Here is a 12,459-nt window from a genome sequence, read left to right as displayed (position 1 = left end):
AGGGTGACGTGCTTTGCTTTTCCTCACAGTAGGTGGCAGTAGCGCGCAGGAATTGTGAGCGCGAGACGTTGTGGCAGGTCGGACTCGGAATCAAAACGTACTGCACTTGGGACAACATGGCGATGTCCTCGGGTGTGGTACATTTGTGCCGTTTGACAGGCCGATCTTTAGGGACTGTACTCGGTTACAGCCGTGGAAAACCCCTCACAAGCCGGAGATGGTATATAACTACCAGTGTGACGAACAGTGAGTAAAACGCATGCTTTTAATCTTATCCACACACGTCTCAGTCCAGACAAAGTCGGAGGTCAAAAGAAACGGATAAGATTTTCGTGCAGCATTTAACCATTGTTATTTAGTAGTTAACGTTACACCAATGGCAATGAAATGGCACATAGATGTGAACTCGGTAGTGAACATGCTATAGAGTCACATGTTTGAGTGAAGACGATTTGCACGATCTTAGAATACAGGGGAAAACAGCTTGTGATATTGATGTGATAATAACCCCAAGTGAATTACAGCCCAAGCTAATTTACCTCTGTATCATGCATTCGAGAAATTGACATCGAGAACGTTGTGTACTCAATTGTCTCAACATGAGAGGGTCATGCTTTTACCCTTCAGTATGGTCATGGCTTTCCATGCTGACCTTTGCCATGGTTTTGGCATACTAGTTTCAAATACTAAATATATCACAGTTAATTTTGATACTTGGTGGGATTAAAATGGATATGTTGCCACTTCAATGGTAACCTTATCCTAATACACTGTTCCAGTACAGTGGCACAGTAATGTTATTAGACTAGAGCTTTGCAAACAGATGGGTAAAGCTCATCAAATCCATACCCCCATATTCTTTTTAAATATATTTTTAGTAAACAAAATTTCTTTGAATAATTTAAATGAATTACTAGTTTGTAAATTTAGGGCTTCTTGTGAATTTTGTGCCCTCCCACATAAAACATTGCTATAGTACTGTAGTAATTTCAATATTTCTAGATTTTGTACTTTTTTAAACATATACAATACGGACCGTTTTGAACATATAGTACGGCTTTTCACTTTACTATATTTAATGCTACAGTACAGAATACTATAGTATACTATGCTATTTTTGCATGGGCTAAAATATGCTGCTTATATATGCTTAAGATATCTATAAATAAATTGTATTTGTAATCAATAACACTGCAAATTACATCAAATTATGTAACAAAAGCTACACAGTCATAAATCTTTTTGAATGAAAACTCATATCAATATTTGTAATGCAATTTTTACATCTTTATTTTTGCTTAAGCCACCCCCCCTAAAATACCACTACAGCCCACAGTTTGGAAAGCACTATTAGATACTGAATTACCATGTTCATACAGTATATCATGATATTTGGGTAGTTGACAGATAAACCGTTCCATGTGTCCTATGGTGTGACAGCAAACTGTTAACATTATTTTATATGATTAATATTTGTTATTAGAAACCAAAATAGCAAAAGAGAGAATTTTCTACATTGTTAGTTTTTTTTGTTATACTATAGGACACATGTACGGTCTATTTGTCAACTACCCCTTTTAGATGATATACTTTAATGTACTTTTAAGAATGGCATAGGATAAAAAAGCTACTAAAATCATGGTACTGTTGAAGACGTATTAGACATATTATTAAAGATGCTGTGTCTTTCAACAGATTTACAGTTTAAGCTTGAAGAACGGACGGCTCATAGCAGTCTGGATCTTTTTAAAAAGGACACAGGTGTGATCTATCGAATTCTCGGTGTGGATCCCACCCTTGTGCAGGACACCCCTCTACGGTTCCGTGACTGGGCCGTGGTCCTTGCTGATGCACACATCGATTCTGGCTGTCACTATTGGGAGGTCACGGTCAAAAAGTCTGATGAGTTCCGGGTGGGCGTGGCTGACGTGCTGACCTCACGTGATGAATGCGTGGGCACAAATTCCACTTCCTGGGTGTTCGCATATGTCCAGAGGAAGTGGTTTGCCATGACCAGCGGAAAGCAGGTCCCGGTGCCATTAGTGGGGAAACCCGATCGGGTTGGGCTCTTGCTAGACTACGAGGCTGGGCGTCTCAGTCTGGTGGACACCCAGAAAGTTCAAGTGGTGCATACAATAAAAACACAGTTCCGCTCTCCCGTCTGTCCTGCGTTTGGGCTTTGGGATGGAGAGTTGCTTACACACTCCGGGATGGAGATTCCAGAAGGACTTTAGTAACGTGTGTGCTCGTTCACGCACGGATGGTACATGCCTCTTAATGGATAGAGAAGGGGGAGTAAGGGCCATATGGAAAGACTAAGAACACAGCCCTTTATGGCCCTTTCTCATTGCCGTCCTAAACTAACTTGACTAAGCTGCGTATTTACCCAGCGTCTGTCCATCCTGCTGCTGAGAACATTCTCATGTTGTGCCATTTTTGATCATGCAGGTGAACTGATCAACCTACATATTCACATAAGAATACTTGTCATTTCTGATTTTTCATTTTCCATTAGTGTTTGAGTACAGTGTGTTTGGTCCAGCTTACATGACAGATGCTTTTGAATAAAGACACTCTTGACTTGTGATTTTATTAACTTTATTTACAGTTTCTAACCTCAATTTCCTCTTCTCGCTTAATTTACGTCTTTCCATTCGTATCCTTTTTTAACTTTACAGACACCTTAAAGGGACAGTTCACCCCAAAATGAAAATTCTGTCATAATTTACTCACCGTCATGTCATTCCATTCCAAACCTGTATGACTTTCTTCTGCAGAGGACAAAATAAATTTTGAAAAACGTTGGTGCCCCACAACACTGGGCCCACATTGACTTCCACTGAATGAACACAAAACCATCTAGACATTTCTCAAAATATCTTCTTTTTGTGTTCCACAGAGAGTGAATAAATAATGATACAATTCTCATTTTTGGGTGAACTATCCGTTAAACGATAAAGTGCATATACAAACAAGTCTCAAATGCTTTTTATTTCTTGCCAAATTCAAGTTAAAGCTTTTGTGCCCAACATTTAATATAACATTTTAAATTACATAATAATTTACAAACATGTCTAAAACATCTTACAAAATTGTACCTATATACAAATATCTGCTCAAAAATGTTTTGCTCTATAATATTAATAGCCCAAGTGACATGGAAATGAAACATTTTCTAGTTGGGTTATTTCATAACCAGCTTAATTGTTATTCTATGTGTTTATATGTTTGTCTTAATTCAGCAAGCCTGTAAGATGCTGTTAAGTTTCTATGACTTTACCATTGTTGGAGTGTAAGCAACAGTTAAGATGTTAAATATTGTTAAATATAATTCTGTATAAAAAGTAAAAGCATAAACATTTCTATGTTGGTCCAATAAACTAAACTGTCCTGTGAACTGCACCAGAAATGTCTAACCACTTGTAGTTTCATATTCCATAGTATAATAAGGTACAGCTTTGGTTTGAAGCCTAGTACTACATTATTGGATGCATGTCTGGACAGTATGTTCCTCTACAGGCTGTCATAAATGTTCAGGGCCCCTGATTGGCATCTCACAACAACATGCTTCATTACAGTCTGAAGTCATGAGCAATGGTGTAGGATTCTCCCACGGTAATGCTCATTCACATCAAACCTTCCAGAGTTTCCATGCTTTTCAGTTCTTCGGCATCCATTGTGGAATCAGGGCACGTGTCTGTACTGAGCTCTTCAGGTATTAGTGTGTGCGTATAAATGCTCTGGTACTCCTGCAGTGCCTTGACCACGGCATCGTGCCCGAACTGCATAGCATCATCGAATGGTGTGTTCCCCCATCTGAAGAGAAGATGATTTGATGTGCGTTACTAACAAAATGAGAGGCAGTAATAAAATGGAACAGAAAGGAGAGTGGTGTTTTTACCTGTCCTTTGCATTTGGGTTGACTTTGCAGGCGTCTGTTAAAAACCTGACAGCATCCAAGTGTCCTGAAATCAGACATATTCTAGTTTTAGAGACATACTGCACTCAATTTTCATTTCCCAATATAGGACTGACTAACACTGAATGTGGTTTGGATCGGATTTTTTAAATGTATAATTAAAGCATTTATTATTATTAACTAAACAACTTTTGAGTCCGAAAACCAAAAAAAAGAGATTTTCTGACTTTCTTACCTTCTGCTGAAGCCACATGTAGGGCAGTGCGGGAGTCATAGTCAGTCAGTTCCAAATTGACCGCAGACAGAGCGATTCTGTAAAACAAATACATCTCTTATTGATATAAATTTCTGCACATATGGAAACACCTCAATTCATTTTTCTTGATAAAAAAGAAATATATAGATATATTTTTTTACCTTCTGAGAGCCGAAACATCTCCACTGTAAGCAGCAAACATCAGATCCACCACTGACTTGTTCTGCAATATCACACATAATAAATAAATATACATCTATTGTTACCTCTTCTTTGTTGGCGCTTTGTGAATGGAATATCAGATTTGGTCTTACCCTATCGTGGCCTGTCTGTCTGCGAGGGTCTAGCTTCTTGGTAAAGTGTCTCAGATTGTCATAGTTGTGGAAGTTAAAGAGGGAAACTAACTCCTACAAAAAAAAGATGCAGGTCTGAGTAGTGGTCAGTATAGCATTATGCTTTTTACATTGTACTTCAATTTAGGCTAGTATTTTGTTCCAAACAGAGACCCAGTAGAAGAAAAAGAGATTGTAAAGTACTTGACAGAAGTGAATTCCTCGGATACTGTTGCCGACGCGGTCAATGGGAGGAGACCAGCACATCACCCCCATGATATTAGGAACCACAAGTAGCATGGCACCAGACACCCCAGATTTGGCAGGCAAGCCCACCTGAGGAACACACACACAAAATAAAGGAGGGATTGTGATTTTCTTATTAAAGTGGAAGGTGACCGCAAAATTTAGTTCCTCAAATATTTTAATTGACTCACTCTTACAGACCTGACATGACAGCAAGTAAATTCGTTTTTTCCCCCCTAATATTTAAAGTACTAAAAATGACATCTGCACAGCATGAAAGTCCTTCTGGACTTACATGAAAGGCAAACTGGCCGGAGAAGTCATACATGCCGCAGGAGTGCATGAGACTGAGTGTGTTTCGTACCGCCTCTGCACTGAGTACACGCTCGCCTGTGATTGGACAAATCCCTCCATTAGCTAATGTAGCTGCCATGACGCTGCCGGATTCACATGTAACCTCGATAGAACATAGCTGTAAATTAAAGAAAGAAACAGACATAAAAAGATGAAGATATTGGTTTAAAAGACAACTAGGGCTGTGCTGGGTGATTCAGTTGCTAGAGTGTTCTGATCAATGTGTGGGGGATTTTTCCTGCCATTTATTTGGCATCAGGCATAAATCTCAATTGATATTGCTTAAAATAGTAGTAATAAAAACATTCATGCACATATCACAAACAGTGCAAGACAAACTGTTTCCTAACTCTGTATGAACGATAAAAGCGAGCACTACAAATCTGTCTAATCTGTTGATCTCTACAGTCAACAATAATGAAGCAAATAGCCATTTGATACCTGAAAGTAGAAATCGAGGGCTGCCATCATGTCAACTCCTCTGGGGAAACACTACAGGACAGATGCAAGGAACATGAGTGACAATATCATGACCTCCAAAAATAAATTTCAGTCTGGAGTGAAGAAAGAATATGAAAACATACTTTTTTCTCTTTGAGATAATAGCCGATTGCATAGTTCCTATCACCGGTTTCTTTCTCTGACTGGAAACTTTAAAAAACAATAAAAGTTATTATGAATCATATTACTAATACACCATCAAACCAGAACATTCATTGATTTTAAATTGTAAAGTCAAAAACTCACGTGGCATTACTGAACCCAACATATTCTCTGCCAGACATTCTATTCAGATAATCCATCATCTGAAAGATAAATTAATATTAATAACAAACTAGATAACAGCAGACGTTAAATATATTGCAAAGATGGTGCAATCTACTTACAAAGTCAAACTTCTCTGCCTTGTTGGACCCAGGCTATAAAAAAACAATATATATATACATAATAAAAAAATAATAATTTTTCATGCTGATAAAATTTACAACATGCATAATAACATATTAACACTGCAAATCTTCACATTTTGCCAAATAAACTAGTTTGTTTTGGGATTAATCCATAAATACCTTTACAAAGAGTGCAGTATACAGTCTGACACACGAGGGCAGTGTGTACACGTAGTGTGTTAGACGTGGTGCGATCTGAGACCATTCATTTAGAAATTTTGAATGTGTGTGAGACCCTACCAACTCTGATAGTTGCTGTATCTTAACTGGTAGACCAATGTCATGAGTTCGAACGCATAAAATGTATACTTTAAAGGCATAAAAAGTTGCTTTGAATAAAAGCATTTGCCAATTGTAAATGAGAAACTGCATCTTCAATTAAAACTATTTTAATTCTAAATAAAAAATGTCTTACACAATTAGTCCACTATGACCATGCCTACACTACCAGTGAAAGGTCTGGACACCTGAATATATGTCCCATGATCTTAAAAATATAAACATGTAAACAAATATACATTGTGCTTAAAAATCTTTTTTTGTGTATGTGTTATTATTTGCTATTTTATAATAAATGAGTTGGGCCGGATAGTAAAGCAGCTTCAGATTATTCTAAAATATGAAAAATAAAAATAATGAGGACAACATTAAACAGGTGTTAGTAAAGTAAAGTGTAAAGTAAAGTTATGACTATACCGTTCGTGAAATTGATCATTAAGTGAAAGTGAAACTGCTGCACATGTTGTTTCATGTGTCCTAAAAATATGATGTAAAGATGACTAGTTGTAAGGCAGGTGGCAGGGTCTATCAGGAAAGGTCAGTGCAATGCGATCATAGCTGTGAAATGTCTTCCATCTTAAAAAGTGCTTGTCTTTGGTTCACAACATGTTGTGTAATAACCTTAACAGATCTAATGACAAACCTTTGCACTTTTGAACTTGTACGTACAATGAGAGTTACAACATTTACATTGAATTGAAAAAGCATGCGGTCAGATCATAAATCTATTAGTTCATTAAATGATTTACATTTCTTTATGTACTTTTTATTTTCTCTTTTTTTGTACTTTTTCATTTTCTTGTGGCTCAGTGGTTAGAGAGTGGCATTAGCAACGTCAAGGTCATGGGTTCGATCCCAGGGATTGGACATTTTGAAAAAAATGTATAGTATAATGCAATGTAAGTCGATTTGGATAAAAGCGTCTGCCAAATGCATAAATGTAAAACAAGAAATTATTATGAACATGTAAAACGGGTTGTGCCTCTCTGCGTACTTTCTGATTGGTTGTTTGGACACACCTCCTGAGCCACTGTAGGTCATATTATGTTATTCCCCATATGCCCACCCCCTCCTACCCGACATTCATTTTCACAACACAATTACCACATCATCACGCAGACACATTTTCATCTATTTTAAACTGTCAAGAGAAAAGGGCCCAAAACAATTATCTTAGTTTCTACTTCAGTCGGCAACATGCAAATTGATCAGTATATTAAAGTTTTACTGACAAACAAACTAAACTAACAACAACAAATATATGAACAATTTAACACTTACGTTTATCAGAGAACTAATTACAATGGCCCCCGCATTCACCATGGGATTATGGGGTTTGTCTGAAAAAAACAAAAACAGTGTACAAAAACATTAAAGGTGCTGAAAAAGTCCTTCCATAAGAAAACGATTTCATGTAATATTTCCCAGAGGTGATACAATTCTTAGATAAGATTTCTACAATTAATAACTTCCTCTTACTCTAACTTGGTTAAAGTACATTCTCAAAAATAAAGATGCTTCACGATGCCATAGAAGCACTTTATTTGTCTAGATGGTTCCATAAAGAACCTTTAACATCCAAAGAACCTTTCGGTTTCACAAAAGGTTTTTTGTGACGAAAAAGGTTCTTCAGATTATAAAAAGTTAAGAAAGATGTGGTTCCTTAAAGAACCTTTGAATGGTTCTCTGTGGAACCAAATTGTTTTCTTCTATGGCATGGCTGTGAAGAACCTTTTAAGCACCTTTATTTTTAAGAGTGTGGAACACAAAGGTTATTGATCATATCTCTAATTTACCTTATGCCCTTAGTTTAAAAGCTGTGTAATTATATCAGACGTAACATTTATTTTAAAGATGGAAACTTTATGAGAACTACATTCTCACATTCAGTAAAAATGACCAGGAACCAGCTGGGAAAATTTCTATAATACCTGTAGGTCACCTGAGTGTTTACAGGTACACTTAAGTACTTATGTGGCCGTATCATTGAATCACAGGAAAAAGTGTTTCTCACCCTCTTCATCTAAAAAGAGTTTGTTGAATTTAAGGCCGCTAGGTTCTTTTCCAACGTATCTGTGCACTTGTTCAGTGCCGGACTCATGCACAGCCAGTGCGTACTCCAGAGGTTTCACACAGGACTGAAGACAGAACGGCATATTTGTGTCACCTATAGAATGTCTACAGAAATGAAAACAAGAGAAAATCAGGAGATAGTCAACGTAAATCTAGAAAGAGAAATAGTTTGTGTAAGTTGTGTCTTGTTTGTCTGAAGATTATTCTGGATTCTGTTCTCATCGCATGCATGTGAGTAAAGAGTGTTTGAAGATTTTCGATTTTACCTCTGACCATCTACTGTACACAGAGAAACTCCCCAGAGATCAGGGCTGAACTTTGCCAGCTGAGGGATGTAGTTGGCTACCTATACAAACCCATACAAACACAGAAGAGGTTGTGAATAAATGTGAATATAAAGGTGATTAAACAGAGAAGTAAATGTATATAACTCACTTTTCCTCCTTCCTGAGCTTGTGCGTTATGATACAGGTGGTTGATGAGGGATGAAAAGGCCTCGAAATCTGGAATGATGAACTTCCTTTGGAAGGCTTGAGTCAGCAGGACAATATTACTGCCAACACATCTACAAACACACATATGCTTGTGTCACACAACTGTGACTAAACAGCCACCTGTGAAGTGTAATGTGTTTAAGAGAGTTTTACAAGGCCAACCATGGATACTTGATCCCCGTTCATTAACACTGCTGAGCCGGTTTGATACAGAGATAAACTACGACTAAGACGACAAACAGATATTGTGTCACAGCTTAACAAGTCTCAGGTGCTCCACACATGCTCCAGCAGAACGCACGCACACTCACATGCAAAAACAAATGTGACAGGTGCTTTTCTATTACTGTTGGAGGACAGAGAGTTGGGTAATTTATTTGTGTATGACAGTATGATTTATGATTGTGTGTGAATAGTATTTTCAGTCTTCCAGGAACATTGGGCTCCTGTTTACCCTGCGTGTGCCAACATTCTGACATATATCATATCTGATGTAAACTGTTAGTGGTGCACACCAAAATCTTTTCTATGTTCCTCAAAGGAGTAGTTCACTCAAAAATGAAAATTCTGTCATCATTTACTCACCCGCTTGTTATTTCAAACCTGTATGGCTTACTTTCTTCTGCACATAAGAAGATATTTTGAAGAGTGTTGGTAACCAAACAACGGCGGTACCCATTAACTTCTAATGTATGGACACAAAACCAATGCAAGTCAATGGGTACCGCTGTTGTTCGGTTACCAACATTTGTCAAAATATATTTTGTTGTGCTCTGCAGAAAAAAGTAAGCCATACAGGTTTGAAATGACAAGAGGGTGATTAAATGATGACATAATTTTCATTTTTGAACTATCCCTTTAAAGGCACAAATAAACACATGCATATAGAATTACATTGCTTAGTGAATATCCAACTCACTTTCTGAACAGTTCCTGGTCCATCATTGCGTTTCCAACAAAATCTAGGACTGCATGGTGAATCTGTCGCATGCAGTCTCTCAAACGGGGGTCCGATGTGAGCAGCCCGGTGCTTCTGAGGGCCTATAAAAACATAAACACACCGTTTATTATTTCAAAAGAAATGGCTTATTGCTTAGTGTTTAGTACAATATTTAGTTGACTATTTGCTTGAAGAGGGAATACAAAGATATACATATATATATATATATGAGGGTTGTGATATGTTTTTGTCCCTATAAATCATTAATTGTATATAGGCTACAGTATGTACTGTATATGTGCGCTACTTGTGATATACAGTATATGAATATCTTTAATTATGGCTGAAATCTGACGCACTTGTGTTACAGTGTGACAGTGCTTACATTAGTCTAATAATAGTCTTAACCATCAGTCATTTCGTATGAATTTGTTTTCATCAGTCAGTAATATATAGCTGTTACATTTCAGTTATGCACAAAGCTGTTTGATATATGATGGATTTATTGGTGGGGTGACCATCATATATATAGCAAAAGAACATCATGCATATATATGTTAGCAGACATTTAAGTGTGAGATTGTGAAGTTGTTTCTATTTCAGGGAGCCATGTGCACTGAAACACACACACACACACGCACGCACGCACGCACGCACGCACGCACGCCCACACACACACACACACACACACACACACACACACACACACACACACACACACACACTATATTGTACAAACTGTATATTTTATCCCCTACCTCTAACCCAACCCCTAAACCTAAAGATCATAGAAAACTTTTTGCATTTTTAGATTTTCAAAAATTATCGTTCTGTACAATTTATATGATTTTGTGCCTGTGGGGACCTCAATTTTGGTCCCCACAGTGACACGAGTCCCCATGAGTTGGTGTGCATTCAGGTTTAGGTCCCCACTAACATATAAAAACCAAGTCCACACACACACACACGCACATGTCTGGTTTACTATCGCCGTGGGGACAGTCCATAGGCGTAATGTTTTTTTATACTGTACAAACTGTATATTCTATCCCCTATCCCTAACCCTACTCTTAAACCTAAAGATCGTAGAAAACATTTTGCATTTTTAGATTAAAAAAAAATGTTCTGTACAATTTATTAGCTTTTTTGCCCATGGGGACCTCAATTTTGGTCCCCACGGTGACACGAGTCCCCATGTGTTGGTGTGCATTCAGGTTTAGGTAATAAATATAAACATGAACACACACACACACACGTGTTGGGTTTCCATGTTTTATGGGGACATTCCATAGACGCAATGGTTTTTATACTGTACAAACTGTATATCATATCCCCTACCCCTAACAATCACACACAACTGTCTGCTCTTTTGGATTTTCAAAAAAGTTAATTCTGTATGATTTATAAGCTCGCTTCCTCATGGGGACCAAAAAATGTCCCCACAAGGACAAAGATTTTGGATATTGCCATCTTTGTGGGGACGTTTTGTCCCCATACCGTAGGGTTTACCCTTCCCACACACACACACACAAATGTAAATGCTTGGTTTCTCTATGCAGGACTATGTGTAGAAATAAAGAGGTGAATGTTTCTGGGTGTTTTAGGTTTTGTTTTACATAGTTTTTTATTTATTACTCCATATAATATAAACTCAAATATCCAAACTTGGACCATGTATGTTTTGTCATGGATATGTTGGGGCTATTTGACTGTAGCTCTTGCTTGGTTCAACCACATGACCCAAACCTGATGCGTATTAATAGTAACAACATTATACAATACCCACCATTTTTCTGACTGTTACTGAGTAACTCTAAATGTACCTCATACCAGTCATACCTTAAAGGGACAAAAAGTTCAGATACTGTAACTTTAAATGCATTGAATTATACATAATATGTAGCCTATATTAAATGATATTAACTATTACATTTTGTTCTCTTTGTGTGTACACAGTCACTGCACATCTCACACACATACTGTAGTTGTCATCAGCAATGTGACTTTATTTGTGCTACTCACAGCTAGAAAACGTGCCACAGAGATTTTCTCTTCTCCCTGGGTGATGGTGTAGAACAACAGGTCCTCCAACCCAGCAACCACCCTCTTAGTTCTCAAAACAAAACAACACAACATTACTTTTATAATTTCACCTGTATAATCAAAATCACCCTTATTTAAATATTGAATGCAGGCAAGAGGCAGTCACTCTCTAAAAACAAAAACACAATGATAAGGCAACGTCATCTGTAGGGAATTACCTGTACGTCGCTGAGTCCGTATCTGTTGCCAGGTGCTGATGGCGCGGATGCTGACCAGGTGACGCGCTCGTGTGCAGCAGCCGCACAGATGTCTGTGTTCTTCCGCAACATCCCGCAACTCTCTCCCATTTTACAGCATTTCTAATGAGCAAAATTCCAGCGCTGGACGCTCGTAGCGTTTTGACACAATGCATAATCAGTCCGGAGATTTATTTGTGCAAATCACAATAATAACCTAAAAAATAACCTACAATAGCTCCAAATTAGTCTAAATAAAAAGTATGTATTATGCGTGATTTGTCTTCTTTCTAGTAGATTCCAAGTCCTTTATACATACACCCCACGAGGAACTGGA

At 37.6% G+C, this 12,459-nt stretch overlaps 2 protein-coding genes across 3 annotated transcripts; one reads left to right on the top strand and one right to left on the bottom strand.

Annotated features, from left to right (window-relative positions):
• Positions 1-57: 57 nt before the first annotated feature.
• spryd4 (SPRY domain containing 4) lies at positions 58-2,587 on the top strand. The gene is made up of 2 exons (XM_057357528.1): positions 58-246; positions 1,696-2,587. Exons 1-2 carry the CDS (start codon positions 117-119, stop codon positions 2,232-2,234), a joined length of 669 nt encoding a protein of 222 aa, XP_057213511.1. The 5' UTR covers positions 58-116; the 3' UTR covers positions 2,235-2,587.
• An 886-nt stretch (positions 2,588-3,473) lies between these two features.
• On the bottom strand, positions 3,474-12,459 carry gls2a (glutaminase 2a (liver, mitochondrial)). Of its 2 annotated transcripts, none has more exons than XM_057356543.1 (18): positions 12,105-12,459; positions 11,866-11,956; positions 9,823-9,944; positions 8,845-8,974; positions 8,676-8,755; positions 8,351-8,514; positions 7,618-7,676; positions 5,995-6,027; positions 5,855-5,913; positions 5,692-5,758; positions 5,549-5,599; positions 5,049-5,225; positions 4,712-4,843; positions 4,490-4,582; positions 4,337-4,398; positions 4,155-4,231; positions 3,902-3,965; positions 3,474-3,816 (listed from the first exon to the last, which is right to left on the bottom strand). In XM_057356543.1, exons 1-18 carry the CDS (start codon positions 12,296-12,298, stop codon positions 3,627-3,629), a joined length of 1,845 nt encoding a protein of 614 aa, XP_057212526.1. In that variant the 5' UTR covers positions 12,299-12,459; the 3' UTR covers positions 3,474-3,626. The 2 variants fall into 2 exon arrangements, with proteins under 2 accessions (XP_057212526.1, XP_057212528.1); XM_057356545.1 differs by having other exon boundaries at positions 5,118-5,225.

This window comes from Triplophysa rosa, linkage group LG17 (genome assembly GCF_024868665.1).
Source record: "Triplophysa rosa linkage group LG17, Trosa_1v2, whole genome shotgun sequence".
Lineage (NCBI taxonomy): Eukaryota > Metazoa > Chordata > Actinopteri > Cypriniformes > Nemacheilidae > Triplophysa > Triplophysa rosa.
This window is presented reverse-complemented; position numbering and strand designations above follow the sequence as displayed.